The following is a 15,722-nucleotide window of genomic DNA, read 5'->3' as shown; positions in this document are numbered from 1 at the left end:
TGGTGGTGGCTCATCAATTGTGGTAACTGTAACCGTGGTGTTGTGGTAGAAATAGTCGAATGCATTACATCAATTTCAGGGTTTGTACTACCTTTTGAGAGAGCAATTCAAGCACTTTTCAATGACTTTCAAGCATTTAACACAACTATTTCCAACACTTTAAAGCTCTAAAATTATCCAGTTTGAATGTTATTTTTAATGGGATGACCAAAATATACTTTGTGGTAAACAAACACTTATGTAAAATTTAAAAAATACATCAAATCACAGTTATAACCAGTTGACTGCAGCAGAGGAGCACTTATTGGCTTATTAGTCATTAATTTCTACCTTTTCTCTATATTTTGAAATGATAAAATCACTATTATAAAATATCAAATCATCAAGAAATCAGATTTAGTCAGAATTTTACACTTTTGTGTGTTGTGTATGAAATAAGAAAAGTCACAGTGCCTTGAAAAACAAACTTTTCTTCAATTTGCTACCAAATCAAACATAATCACTGAAGTTGGTCAGTTCCATAAAAGAATAATGGTACATTTAATAAGAGTGGAATATATACATACGGTTCACTTGGAACCTCAACCGAGGTGGTACTAAAAAAAGTACCATGTACTGTACCCAGTGGAGTGGAACCCAGAAGTGAACCGTACCGTGCCGTACCATGCAGTGGAAAAGCGCCATTAGTGGCGCTGGTGCCACTGCTCTCAAATGTTAGTCTGGAGCCCTGTTGCAGTAGAAAACTATTTTAAAGTGTAATTATCTTAGCCTTGCTGAGCATAAGATAATTCTTTTAAAAATATTAAAACCCAAGCTTTTGAATGGAAATGTACAAGTAAGCAGTGTATTTCCATGCAGTGTTTTTAAACTCACTGTAATGTGTTTGTGGTTATTGATGCAGGGACTGCACGATCAAGCTCTAGAGGACTCTGAAAAAGCTCTTCAACTCAATGAAAGCAACTACAGAGCACTTTACCGGAAAGCTCGATGTCTAAAAGAAATGGGAAGATATCAAGAGGCTTATGAGGTGGTTGCTAAATGCTCCATGGCAGTGCCTCAGGTCAGAGCACTTTACTCTTAGCTTTTAATCAAGCCTTTTTACATTCCTTGGTTCTTCATGTTTCATTTGCCTTGCAGGATACTCATGTGATTGAAATGACCCAGGAGCTTGCCGGAATGTTGGGATTGAAAATCCGTAAGGCTTATGTCAGAAGCAAGGTAAATAAATTAGATAATTGGGGAAAAAGTATTTAGTTAGAATAATTGGTTATAAGTGTGCCAGGGAAAATAAAGCTCATAATCTGTAGTTATTTGTCCCTGACCTGTCTTTTTTGTTTGTTTGTTTGTTTTTTGTTTTTTCCTGAAATCAGCCTGCCTTAAATGTTTTGCCTGGTTCAAGTCTATCAGGAGCGGGTAATGATAAGGTAAGATGCTGGATATGTGTGTGTGTTTAAAATGAATTTCAGCAACCCTACTGAGCTGCTTTATTTTTTAACAGCATTCTCAGAGCTCTGCCTCCGTAGAGGATATTGAAATGGGTAAGTTAGTGTATACTACCATGAGTAATGTGTACTACTGTTCAAAAGTGTAGGTATCAGTACATTTTTAAAAAAAAATAAGGAAGTTAAAGGTGCACTAAGCAAATTTTGCCAAATGATGTTGATATTTGAAAGCACCAAAACAAACACGCCCATACCCAACAGAACCGCACCCCTATTTTGATAACTCCGCCCCACACGTACGTACACAATCCTGGCAGTGACGATGGCAGAATCTGTTATGCCTGCCGGCCGCAGCATGTTCAAGCAAACGCCAACACAGACTAGTTGTGTGAAACAAAGCAAAATCAACACAACTCACCGATCAAGAAGAAACAAAGGAACCTCGCCGTCCGATTCCCTTCCGCTCCTCGAGTCCTCTCCACCGCTGGAAAGCTGCTCTGCTCCAAAACTTACGCGGGTCCTACCTCTTGCCCGATCGTAACCCTTCTTTTTAATGTTTTGTTCCTCCGAAATTTTCCTTTGTTTTTTTTTTTCTTTCTTCTGCCATCTCTCGGTATCTATAGTCGATCTGCTAATATCAAACCTGAGCGCTCTTTTCCCTATCATTACTAGACACGCCCCTTACTGCTGATTGGCTGCGAGTGTGTTTTGGGACTGGGACCCACACTGTGCTCAAGTGTTTTTTCAAATATTGATTAGTGCACCTTTAATACTTTTATTCAGCAAAGATGCTTTAAATTGATCAAAAGTGACAGTAAAGACATTTGTTACAAAAGATTTCCATTTCAAATAAACTTATTTTTATTAAAAATCCAGAAAATAAAATTGAGATGATATCATATATTTAAAAATATTAAGCAGCACAACTGTTTTCATTATTGATAACAAGAATTGTTTCCTGAGCACCAAATCAGTATATTAGAATGATTTCTGAAGATCATGTGACACTGGAGACTGGAATAATGATGCTGAAAATTCAGCTTTGCAACCACAGAAATAAATTACATTTTAAAATATTAAAATTGAAAACCGTTATTTTATATTGTAGTAATATTTCACAAATTTGCCATTTTTACTGTATTTTTGATCAAACAAATACAGCCTTGGTAAGCATAAGAGACTTCTTTCAACGCTTCTGAATGCTAATGTTTTAGGGGTTGGTCTGATAAACGATGCCATCATCTGTTGTCGATGGCTGACAGACATCACGATGTTGAGCCGGCATCGTGATTCCCCGCAACCCCACCTGCAAAAAAACATCTTAATCACACTATATCGCCCAGTGCAATGCATTCTTTCAATTTCCGCACAGTTACTTCAAATAGTTGTTTTTTTCTGATTCCGTAATAATAACATAATGAAGTTGTTTCCGATCACACAATACAAATTACATTCAAAACAGTTCAATGAACACAATTTAAACAGTAAGGATTTTATTGTGCAAAAATGGCAAACGAACTATATGATAATTTGAACAGATTTTTATTCTTATTGTAAAATAATGGAACATTTAGGTCATGAATATTGTCTCAAAAGTCATGGAAAAGTCATGGAAATTTATTGGTAAAAATGTGTACGAACCCTGTATAGGCTAAATGTTTTACACAAACTAAAAACAAAATTCGAAATTATTTAAATTGGATAAAATAGGCTAGAACATGCGGGTCAGATCGTGTGTGTTGGATAATAAATATATTACAATAAAATTAAAATAGCCTAATAATAATTCAGTTTTTAATCCTCTGACGTCTGCTCCGCATCACTCCTTAGGCCTGGGTAAACCTCACTTTCCATGTTTTGTTCCCTCTCGCGCTCAGCCACGTCCACACAGCTTTTAAAGTAAACTCAACCCCAGATGAGCTTGACACACGTGCAGTATCACCTACTTGACTCACTCTCTCAACATTCACCTCGTGCCTGCTCTGTTGTACGCGGACCGTCCGCACGGTCACAAAAATTGGGCTGCACGCAGATGATGTGCGTTGACATCAGCGGATATTTCTGATGACAAACATTCCTCCCTCCCCAACGTCATCGTCCATCGCGATGTTTCACTGTAGACATTGTAGACAAATTTGATAGACATCGCCCAACCCTACAATGTATATAATACATCTTTGAATAAGTCAGCTCATTAAAGCCTCCTTGTCTCCATAGAAGTGGGCCAGTATATGCAGGGTATGGGCGGCACGGTACCAGTCAGCATGCCATTGTGTTATACAGTAAATGAGATGGAAGAAGTAGAGGCTAAGCCTCTTGTCGGTGTCATCTCACCACCGGTCGTCCCGGTTGATACCAATAATCCAGAGCCTGTTCCCATGCCCATACATATGCCTCTGGTTAATGGAACCAGGCCTAATGACTCTTACGCAGTACCAGACACCCACTTGGACTATGATACAGATATTATCGGGGATGATCTGGATGAGCTGTTGGACAGAGCAAGTCCTCCTGAGTCTTCTTTGGTAAGCTTGAGGAGGACCGCATTTCTGCTTGTGATTTGAGTGCATACAAGTGATCATGTTAATGTTTGTCTTTTTCTTTTCACCCAGGATATTCCCACAGTGGAGGGACCTATTCCTTTACCGACCAGTATTGCCGTCAGTAGTTCTATACAGAGTTCTTTGCTCATGCCTTCCCACCTGAGCCATCCGTTTTTGAGTATGGCTCCACATTGCACAGTCAATTTGCCCGTACTGTATCACAAGCCAATTTCATCGTATTCTCTTGGTCTGGACACATTTTCATCACCTCTGGATTCATTGGATAGTTTGTCAATTTCAGAGTCTCCGACAGGTGCGTTGCTCATCATGGCTCGTCTCATCTTAATCCCAAAATATACTTTGGTTTTTGTACATATGCTAGGGCAGTGGTTCTCAAACCTCTCCATGAAGTACCCCCAGCATTGCACATTTTGTATGTATCCCTATGTCTGACACACCCACTTCAGATCTTACAGTCTCCACTAATGAGCTCATGAGTTGAATCAGGTGTGATCGATGAGGGAGACATACAAAATGTGCAGGGCTGGGGGTACTCCAGGACAGGTTTGAGAACCACTGTGCTAGGGGATGCATACAGTGCGTGTAATGCAATATTCAATATGCTCATATACTTATGCTCTTATGCTCATATTCAACCGCTTAGTACATGTGCAGCCAAATGTGTTGCACTAATTTTGTCGACAAAGTGCCTGCTGTTTCGCAATAGAAAAAAGAAACTGAGAGGGCAGAACAACAACAAACTACTGGAGACGCAACAACAATAGATGCCCGTGTTGAAATCTAGTATAAAATAGTACAAAGACATTTTAATGGCTTATAACTTCTAGAGAGAAAAAGTGCAGTGCACTGGACACAAATGAAACTTTTTAATTTATATGTGTCGAGCGCCTCTCCACATGTTCTCAAATGGCGTACATGTTAAAAAAGCTGTATACATACACTGCAAGTGGATGTATCAATACAGAAGTATACTTTGGACTTTAGCTGTCTCAACATACTTGCAACCAGGGTCCAAAATTAGCCATTTGCCTCACCTAAAAATGCTGAGTGAATTAAGATAATGTACCAGCCATAAATATTTGTTACCCAGCAGTGTGAAATTATTGAACACGTTTCCTGGAATATTAGTGATGAATTGCATGGGTCATTGTGTCATTCAATGAATGAACGAACTTTAATAATGTATTATATTGTAGATCCTATGTTGTGCTGTGTAGTGCTTTTTAAATGTAATAATCAAATTTGGCTCTTGACAAACGTTAGTTTTGGACCCTGCTGCTACTGTATGTTTTTTTTTTTTTGTGCTCATTTCTGATTTCCCTTTTGTTTTTTAATTCCTTAAGGACCAGATAAACCATTTAGCCAGCATCATTTTATGCTGGTAAGAGTTAATTTACATCAATACAATAAACATTTTCCTGAACATTTAGCTGTGCTGTTTGGTTAATCTCAGTTATTTGCTTTTTCAGCTGAGTAATAGCGACATGTCAGTGCCAAACATTCCACCCATCGGCATGGGTTTCAGCACATCCGATGGGACATTTGTGCAGGATTATCCACCGCAACAAGACCTTGCCAAGAACCCACTTGCTGATACCCATGAATTTAAACAGGCCTGTTCCTCTTGCTACATTAAAACTGGTAAGCGGCAGTCATGCAGGAATGTTGCTAGGCAACGATTCCAGCGTATGACGTTTAATGATGCAAACATTGTGGTTTTGCATAAGGTTCTTTATCACCTGATTGTATTTACAGGACCTGGAGTGCTGGATTACGCTTACCATCCAGAGGACCACAAATGCAAAAAAGATTTGCTTTTGGGAAGAACCAAACATTCTGAACTTCCAACATGGAAGTTTATTCGCCCAAGGCCCACTAAAAACCAGTACATGGGGCCTTATTATATTTGCAAAGGTAATTGCAGTGATCTCCTTTGAGGCTTTATTTTACGGTGTCACAGATTTACTAAAATACTCAAAAATTCTGCTTTATAGATGTAGCGATGGGACAAGAATGTCAGTATCTTGGCCATTGTACCTTTGCTTATTGCCAAGAGGAAATTGACGTGTGGACGCTAGAACGCAAAGGCTTCATCTGTAGGGAAAATCTGTGTGATCCTTATGGGTCTAAACCTAAGATCAATTTGACCGTGCCCAAAATCTTACAGGAGCACCATGGGATATTTATGTTCCTCTGTGAGGTAAAGTGTGCCATTGTTTGAATGGCTTGCTTATTGTAGCTGGAATTAATAACTAATCCATGATACACCTGAAGGTCAGCTGACCAAAATAAATAATGTTTATGAGTTAGCCCTTTTTCCTGTTGAAGATTTGTTTTTTAGCAGCTGACTGTGTGTCTTTAACACACCTTTCATTTCATCATTGAACTTGAATGACCGGTTTTCAAAGAAAGGATTTTTCATTTCACTGTTTGTTTTTCTTCATTGCTGAAATTTGCGTTGGTTTAAAGTTTAAAGAAGCTGTATAAATACCTAACATGTGTGACTTGGTCTGTAGGTGTGCTTTGATCACAAACCCCGAATAATCAGCAAAACCAATAAGGACAACCCCGGTCTATGCTCTCACCCAGTGACAAAGCATGCGTTTGAGGAAAAGAAGTAAGCATCTCTTCTTGTGAAGACATGTCCAGACACTAAATGTGCAGATTCATGCTTTGCAGTGAATGTCGTTGGTCTGAATTAATGATTACATCTGGCCAGATCAGGGCTGGGCGATATATTCAGTGTCTTTTTGTTGTGTCAGTAGGTCAGCTTCACACCCACACATTGTCATGACTTGTATGAGAGTCTTATGACAGACTGATTTCCGCAAGCTATTTCAGTAAATAATATTCTATTAAAAAGATCAGTTATTTTAGTATAAGTATACTATTAAAATAATACATATGTGTTTATTATAATGTACTATTATGTAATAAAATAGTAATATGCTATTAAGGATAAAAATACTAAGTCAAACAGTTTTTTCTTTATAATCAAAGTTAAAATAAAATGATATATTATTGTTACATTTTATTAAGCAATTAAAAATTTTATTATTTTTATGTATGTGATGGTTTCTCACCCATGAAAGCCATTTCAGAGCAAATACACTACAACATATGAAGAGTTCATTAGCAAAAACGGATAACGGTTTTTATTAATTTTCATAAATCATGTTTTTTTTTATTTTTATTGTGGAATAATTATTTATATTATTCCAAGTAATATCAATCAAACTGTAGTTGGATTGTTTTGATTAAGTAATAATAACACAAAAAAATACAGGTAACTTACAAAATTAAAGTTCATTGAAAGTATGTTTTTAACATATATATATTAAAAGATAGTTTATTAGCAAAAGCAAATAACACTCGGTTAATCTTTGTAATCTCCTCAGCTGACAGTGTAGACGCCTGACAAACTTTGTTGTTGTGATTACACGCAATACAGGGAGCTTTACCCTCACCACTGTAACATGCTGCTTTAGCAAGGTTCCGTGAAAAAGTTTCAGTTTTTTTTCCCTTTTACCCCCCGAAGAAGATATCACGGGTTCATCAAGTTCGTTGAAATTATCCATCCTCAATCACTTTTAGTCAGCTTTGACGAAACTCTCAACTAGCGTGTCTTTTCGAAGTGACTAGCAGCCTTGTCACCTGACCTGAATTTAGCAGTCATTATTTTTATTGGGTCAAATATTTTTGCATAAAGCCTTCCAGAGAGCCATGTAGTGGTGACATTTGCAATTTTTTCTATATCGCCTGGCCCTAGGTAAGACCTTTTTTTTTCTTAGTAATGTGGAATTAACACTAACACTTTTTATTTCTCAGGTGCCTTGTACACTATTTAAGGGACAAAACAATCAGGTACTCCAAAATCCGTCCATACATCCCTCATTGCCAGATGGATCTGTGTAGGCATGAGGTGCGGTACGGCTGCCAGCGAGAGGATTTTTGCTTTTATGCCCACAGCCTCATCGAGCTCAAAGTATGGATGATGCAGAGTGAACGAGGTGAGCTACCGCTCGGGACTCGTGAGTTATCCGACATGAAGGCTGACAGGAAACGCTTAACTGTTGTGTTGGTTTGTTTCAGGTATCACACATGAAGGTATTGGCCAGGAGTCACAGAAATATTGGAATATGGATGCTGCTGTTCATGCCCAGGTAGAATTTATACATGCATACTGATAGATGGTGTATACCTGTGAGAGATGTCTTATGATATTATTATGCCAATCCCATAGGAGCTTTCACCGACCCTGCGCAGATTTGGTCCAGCTAACCTGAAGATGCAGTTTGTATGTGCTCAATGTTGGAGGAACGGCCAAGTCAGCGAGCCAGACAAAAACAAGAAGTACTGCAGTGCAAAGGCCCGTCATCCGTGAGTCCAGCTCATATGTATCCAAAAATGAAAATTCTGTCATCATTTACTCTAATTTTGTATCAAACCCACACAACCTTCTTTCGTGGAACACTAAAGGATAAGTGATTATGAAAGTGAATAGAAGAATGTGAATCCACTTTCATTTTATAGGTAAAAATGGCCAGTACATTCTTCAAAAATGTCCCTTTGTGTCATGGTAGAAATAGTCATACCATTTGAATAAATTAAGACAGAATTTTTGGGTGAACATCCTTTAACAAAACTGCAATTTTAAGTTTAGTATTCTGATAATATCTCATAATTTGTCACTTTCTGTTGACCAGTTGGTCTAAAGAGAGACGGGTGGTTCTGGTTAGTTCTGTTGAACGGAAAAAGTGGACTACAGTTCGACCTCTCCCAACCAAAAAGCCTATTCCTGCTCAGTTTGACGTAAGTTTAATATTTTTATTTCATGCTAAAAAACTGGCTTTTTTTTTTTTTTTTTCATTATAAGAAGAAATTGTTGGTTCGTAAATATCGCCACTGTCTCTTGAATAATTGTTATTCGTGGATGTTTGCAGATTTGTTTGCATGTGGCAGCTGGCAAAAAGTGTCAGTATATTGGAAACTGCACCTTTGCTCACAGCACAGAGGAGAGAGATCTATGGACCTTCATGAAAGATAACAATAGTAAGTTCACTTTGCATTTGAGTGCATGACAATTATTTAGGGACAATACATTCTGTTCAATTTGATTACAGAAGCGTTGTTCAGTGTGTACGTTTTGCTTTAGCTTTATTGGTCATTATTTTCAGATGATGACAATCAATACAATGAGCAGGATTATAATGTACTATGTTTGTTTGTTTAAAGTAATGTTTAATCAAGATAATCTAACTTGCTCTTCCTCCTAAACATCTTTCCTGTTCTGTTGACATCAGACAATATTAAACAACAGCCCAGTGGCTGTGAGCTTATACATACACTACTGTTCAAGCTTGTGGTCAGTACGATTTTATAGTGTTTATGAAAGAAGTCTTTAATGGTCACCAAGGCTGCATTTTTTTAAATATCATAAATACAGTAAAAACTGTAATGTTGTGAAACCTTATTAAAATGTCGGTTTTCTATTTTAATTTTATTTTTATTTTAAATTTAAAGGGTTAGTTCACCCAAAAATGAAAATTTTCATTTTTGGGTGAACTAACCCTTTAATTCCTGTGATGCAAAGCTGAATTTTCACATGATTCTTCAGAAATCATTCTAATATGCTGATTTACTACTCAAGAAACATTTCTTATTATCACTCTTGAAAACAGTTGTGCTGCTTAATATGTTTGTGGAGACAAAAATGTAAATGTCTTTACTGTGGATTTTGGTCACCTTTTTATACAGCGCTTTATACAGTACAAATTGTTCATCCATCTCAGTTCAGGTTTTGTTCTCATTGAAAAAACTATGAATTTCCACTGACCCCTACTTTTTTTTTTTTGAAGTGTAGATATTGGCCTGGTTTCACAGTCAGGGCTTAGACTAAGCCAGGTTTAGGCCATAGTTCAATTAGGACATTTAATTATCTTTTATAAACGTTCTTTAGAAAAAACATTACTGGTGTGCATCTTGAGACAAAACAGCTCAGACATGCATTTTAGTCTGGGACTAGGCTCAAGCCTTAAGTTCTCAAATGCTTCAATAGATTGACTCGTATAATCACCCATGGCCAGTAGTTCAAAAGTAATTAGATTTAGATTTCGGCTGTCGGATGGGTTCAAATCTTGGGGAAAAAAAGGATTCTGAAAATGCATTAGATCACAAAATCCAATCTTGGTTTTGATCAGGATCAAATAAACAGTTTGTGTTCAAAACTTTATCGTAACATTGGGATACCTTTGATCCAAAAAACATCAGGATTATACTGATCCTAATTGAAGGGTGGATTTCAGGAACAAAAATGTACTAAAACTTTTAAACCGGTTCAAAAATACAACATTTGTAATATGCATGCACATACACACATACACACACACACACACATATATATTAGACTAAGCCAGGTTTAGGCCATAGTTCAATTAGGACATTTAATTATCTTTTATAAACGTTCTTTAGAAAAAACATTACTGGTGTGCATCTTGAGACAAAACAGCTCAGACATGCATTTTAGTCTGGGACTAGGCTCAAGCCTTAAGTTCTCAAATGCTTCAATAGATTGACTCGTATAATCACCCATGGCCAGTAGTTCAAAAGTAATTAGATTTAGATTTCGGCTGTCGGATGGGTTCAAATCTTGGGGAAAAAAAGGATTCTGAAAATGCATTAGATCACAAAATCCAATCTTGGTTTTGATCAGGATCAAATAAACAGTTTGTGTTCAAAACTTTATCGTAACATTGGGATACCTTTGATCCAAAAAACATCAGGATTATACTGATCCTAATTGAAGGGTGGATTTCAGGAACAAAAATGTACTAAAACTTTTAAACCGGTTCAAAAATACAACATTTGTAATATGCATACACACACACACACACACACACACACACATATATATATATATATATATATATATATATATATATACACACACATACATAAGACAGGTAGACATTAGGAGGCTACCTCTTAAGCCTTTTAGTAGCCTACAGTAAATTAAAAAGAGATTTTGGTGCCATAAACTAATCAGCTGTCAATAGCAAACAGAAATATTATATTTAATGTCAAATGTTTTTATTTGTTTTTTTTTTAATGCAATTTTTTCTTTTCCATCTCATATTTTTTCCATCACCATGTCCCTTTAAGAGCTCCATAGAGCACTAGTAATCCAGATTTTGTCATCTGAAAAACTGTGTATCTGGATTATTGTGATCTGATCCAATTTTGCTTTGGAAAAAACAGCAGAGAAGATGGATTACCTGATCATGGATAGCAAAACATGGGATTTCCAAATATAGATAATTCTGATCGATTCTGAACTTTTTGAACAGCTGGCCCTCAGTGCTTACAGATACTGATGTAGTGACTGATTTATCGTGCATCACTTTCGTTTATGTTTGTGTGTATGTAGTTGCAGACATGGAGCAGCTGTATGAAATGTGGCTGCAGTCTCAGAAGCCGGGCTGGAGCGAGGAGAGCAGCAGCGCTACCCGAGAGAATGGCAAACAGATTCATATGCCCACGGACTATGCTGAGGAAGTGGTATGGAAACTTGAGCAGCATCCATATTTCCACACATCATGATCACGCTCGTCTTACTCTGACACAACCTTGGTCTATCTGGGAGTGTCCTGTACATGTAGGGAAGGAAATTGCAACACGCTGACCGTCAAGAACGGCACATACACTCAGCGCTCTTTTATCTCACGTTTGCATGTTTTTCTCTGTTCTGCTGCGTCTCTCTATTTTCAGTTTGGTGTTTCAAGTAAAAATAGTTCAGCTTAAAAATGCATCTCGACCTCTGCAATGTGTTCCAGTGCGTTGTGCTCCCTCTAGCTGTTTAAACACTAAACGCGTCCTGTATGTAAAATTTATGAGGTAGAGTATAGTGAGCGAAATACTAATTGTGTCATACTAGAATTGCTTGGTAACCTTATTAGGAGCATTGCGTCATAACTTAATAAATATTCATGAATCGTGTTAGTTCACCAACTGATTAGCACACACTCAACATCGGCAGTGAGTTCGGCCTACTGGGCCCAATGTCACAAAATGCAATTAATATTCATAAGTAAATTACAGCATACAGACTCTGGGGCGGGGGGACATGAGGTGGTTTGTGAGTGGCACATTAATGATTTATATTAATTTTTATTAATATAACATTTGCTACATTATAGTACATGATTTATGAAGTTTTCATCTATATTTGAATGTTCATGGATAAGCGTTTATATAATCATTTTTTAATGACTAATAGAATTCATTATAAAAAAAAAAGTATAAATATACACTGTCATTCAGAAATTTGCGATCAGCAAGATTTTATGAAATTTTTTATTTGGCAATTGCATATTATTTCCTTTACTGTCACTTTTGATTAATTAATGTTACAAAAGATTTGTTTCAAATACATTGTTCTTTTGAACTTTCTGTTTATCAAATAATCCTGGAAGAAAAATGCATCGTTTCCGCAAAAATATTAAGCAGCACAATTTTCACCATTGATAATAATATGATAATAAATGTTTCTTGAGCAGCAAATCAGCACATTAGAATGATTTCTGAAGATCATGTGACACTGAAGACTGGAGTAATGATGCTGAAAATTCAGCTTTACATCACATTAATAAATTACATACATCACATATATTCAAATAGAAAACTTGTTTTAAAGAACTTCTTTCAAAAACATTAAAGAATTTCGTAGACCCCATACTTTATAATGGTTGTATTAGAGTTTCTCTCAAGTCTTCAATCTTTCAGTTTCACTGAACATATTTCATCTCAAAATCTTTATCTGTGAAGGTGTATAATATATCATCGATGTGTGTATATATAAGAATTCTGTAGTAACTTGCTGCATATTTTTACACATTTTCTTTTCTGAAAGTGACTGAACACCACAATTCATTCTCACACAGATCTTTTTTTCATAAATACATTCCTCATAACGTCTAAATGCTGTTTCATCAGGCTGGCAACCATTGCTGGTTGTGTGGGAAGAACTGCAACAGTGATAAGCAGTGGCAGCAGCATATCACCTCTGAGAAGCACAAAGAACGAGTGTTCAACTCTGAAGACGATCAGAACTGCTGGCAGTATCGCTTCCCCACAGGAACCTTCAGAGTTTGCGAACGGTCAGTCTAACGCTAATGTATGACGCTACTCGTATCTCATTAACAGTTAACAGCTGTCGCTAACGGATTGGTTTCGATTCGCTCCAGGTTCCTCAAGGGCACCTGCACGGAGGAGGAGCTTTGTAAGCTGGCACATGGAGATGAGGAGCTGAAGGAATGGAAGGACAGAAGAGAATTCCTTTTGATGAAACTTGCCAAAGCCAGAAAAGATCACTTGATAGCACCAAATGATAACGACTTTGGCAAATATAGTTTTCTGCTTAAAGATATTAAGTAATGTTTTAATTCATCTGAATCTGTTAATGCAGGGTGTTTTGGAACGATGATGTCTTGAGTTCAGTATTGAATCAGGTGAGTGTGGCGTGGCTCTCTGGAGGAGGAGGACATCCTCCTTCTGGGTTTTCACGGAAAGCACAGAGCTGGCCTTGTGTTCAGAGTAATCACGGCTTTGTTGCTTTTATCACCGGTTAAAAAATAAACGCACCATCGCCTTTTATGTTTCTTTTATTAAATAGCAAACAGCGGATCACTTTTCAGGAACTGGCTTTTGCTCTTGAAACCCAAAGCAGAAGTGCAGTATACGTATGGCAAGAAATGGCGCATCTGAGATTCCTGTGTCATTCCCACCCTTTTTTTTTTCTTTTTTCTTAACTGCGATCTGTTTTGGAATGTTGGGTCCTGAATCTCTGTTGTTCTTCATCCACACCGAATTACTATGTTGTGTGGTTGCTGTGTTAATGCCTGTTGGTGTTATATATGGACCTACGTAAACACAAAGTCGTCTTCTTTTCAGTTTCCATAGTTCCTGAAAGCAAAACTGTAGGGAATTACTACCATAACAGTGTGTGTATTAATGAAAATTGAAAAGAGGAATTGGCATGCTGTTGGCGAATTATATGTCAAGACGTGTAGAATAGGCGATGACCTGCCAGCTGCATCTCTGTATCTTAATAAATGCTTTATGGGTTGGATCTGCTGTGCATTCCCTGTAATGATTATTTGATTTTAAACGCTTATTTGATCTAATGAAACTGGTATATGCTATATATATATATATATATTCATTCAGCAAGTATGTGTTTAGTTAATCAAAGCAGTCACGTGACAGTAAAATATTGTTACCATGATTTCTATTTCAAATAAGTCATATTAATATTAGAATGATTTCTAAAGGATCATGTGATGCTGAAGACTGGAGTAATGAATGATGCTGAATTTTCAGCCTTGCATCACAGGAATAAATTGAATTTTAAAATATATTCAAATAGAAAAGTTGCTTTTAACTGTAATATTTCACAAATTACTGTTTTTTTTATTTTACCAATCCCATTTTTTTATTAAAGTAAAAAGTAGATCAACTATTTTAATTGTCTTTCCAAATAAAAGGCTTTATTGATGCACAAGTTGCAAAAACTATTTGGTAAACTAACCTTCAAACAATACTGATGAATAGAGTGTGCACTGCACACATGCTTAGAAATGTGTGACCTTCACAGTTCTGCACTGCACATACTGTGGTTTGCCTTCGTCTGAACTTGTTAGATGCTAGTGATGTTACTTAAATGACACAGACGCTTCAAAGCGCGTATCGAGTACGCAGCTCTGTGCCGGAGCGCGTATTGTTTTCAGAGAATCACGTGATCAACGAAAAACGAAGCTTCGCGTTCTGCCCAATCACGTGCGCGTGTCGGAATGTGCGAACCCCCAGATCTTACTTTACATAAGTTTTCATTCAGACTTATTCAATTAAATAGCCCGTCATACAAGTAATATGAAGAATAAAAATTATTTCAGAAAAAATATATATATATTTGCCATATGCAATGCATATATGTGTGCATTATTCTTCTATTACATCATATTGATTTTCGTACTGGCATTTAATGCCACAGTTTAATGGGTAAATAATTTTATCAGAGAGAGAAATTCAACACACACGCACACCGTACCTGTCAACCCTCCCGTTTTTCCCGGGATTCTCCCGTATTTTACCATTCTATCCCGCTATCATCCCATTTAAATATTTTCCCGTATTTCTCCCGTATTTTTAATCTTATTAAAAAAAAATTTAAAAATACAAATTTCAACCCATTTGTCCCCTCAACTTGGCAACCTACAGCCCAGTGACGCTATTGATGTCTGCGCAGGTAGTACCGCGGGAAGGAAACAATGGGAGAAGACTACTCAGGTGGTGCTCCAGTGAAAAAAATTTAATATACATGTAAATGTATATTTACATGTATAATGAGATATAGTTTACACTTCAAAAGGCTATTTAATTGATTAAATATGAGCGCTGCAAGTTTCAAAGTCAGGCGCTGCTCTGCTTTGTTTACTGCGGTTACTGGGGAAACGGCTATATTCCTTGCGAAAAGCGCCACCTGCTGGCAGAGAATGAATTTGCCTTTTTCAATAAGCCCTTCTGCTCTTTGTTTAAACCAAAGCCAAACAGAAAAGAAGATAATGAATTATAAAACTCTAAAGATATAGCCTACACTAAGATATATTTATGTTACTAAATGAATATAATTGTTTGATAATAATTGTTTAAATTAATATAA

At 36.8% G+C, this 15,722-nt stretch overlaps 1 protein-coding gene across 1 annotated transcript in view; it reads left to right on the top strand.

Moving 5' to 3' along the window:
* The window catches only part of LOC107745587 (zinc finger CCCH domain-containing protein 7A), a 21,498-nt gene extending 7,319 nt beyond the window's left edge, over positions 1 to 14,179 (top strand). Inside the window, exons 5-23 of the mRNA XM_016559482.1 lie at positions 902 to 1,060; positions 1,138 to 1,218; positions 1,371 to 1,424; positions 1,499 to 1,538; positions 3,660 to 3,967; positions 4,055 to 4,298; positions 5,350 to 5,387; positions 5,476 to 5,647; positions 5,762 to 5,920; positions 6,001 to 6,206; positions 6,523 to 6,623; positions 7,835 to 8,016; positions 8,099 to 8,169; positions 8,250 to 8,386; positions 8,713 to 8,818; positions 8,950 to 9,058; positions 11,433 to 11,563; positions 12,998 to 13,161; positions 13,249 to 14,179. Coding sequence (XP_016414968.1) covers positions 902 to 1,060; positions 1,138 to 1,218; positions 1,371 to 1,424; positions 1,499 to 1,538; positions 3,660 to 3,967; positions 4,055 to 4,298; positions 5,350 to 5,387; positions 5,476 to 5,647; positions 5,762 to 5,920; positions 6,001 to 6,206; positions 6,523 to 6,623; positions 7,835 to 8,016; positions 8,099 to 8,169; positions 8,250 to 8,386; positions 8,713 to 8,818; positions 8,950 to 9,058; positions 11,433 to 11,563; positions 12,998 to 13,161; positions 13,249 to 13,438 — 2,652 coding nt within the window. The 3' untranslated portion in view covers positions 13,439 to 14,179. The remainder of the gene's footprint in view (positions 1 to 901; positions 1,061 to 1,137; positions 1,219 to 1,370; positions 1,425 to 1,498; positions 1,539 to 3,659; positions 3,968 to 4,054; positions 4,299 to 5,349; positions 5,388 to 5,475; positions 5,648 to 5,761; positions 5,921 to 6,000; positions 6,207 to 6,522; positions 6,624 to 7,834; positions 8,017 to 8,098; positions 8,170 to 8,249; positions 8,387 to 8,712; positions 8,819 to 8,949; positions 9,059 to 11,432; positions 11,564 to 12,997; positions 13,162 to 13,248) is intronic.
* Positions 14,180 to 15,722: the final 1,543 nt, after the last annotated feature.

This window comes from Sinocyclocheilus rhinocerous, unplaced genomic scaffold (assembly GCF_001515625.1).
Source record: "Sinocyclocheilus rhinocerous isolate Xijiao unplaced genomic scaffold, SAMN03320098_v1.1 scaffold1912, whole genome shotgun sequence".
Classification (NCBI taxonomy): Eukaryota; Metazoa; Chordata; class Actinopteri; order Cypriniformes; family Cyprinidae; genus Sinocyclocheilus; species Sinocyclocheilus rhinocerous.
Note: the sequence above shows the minus strand (reverse complement) of the source record. Positions and strands in the feature narration are given on the sequence as shown.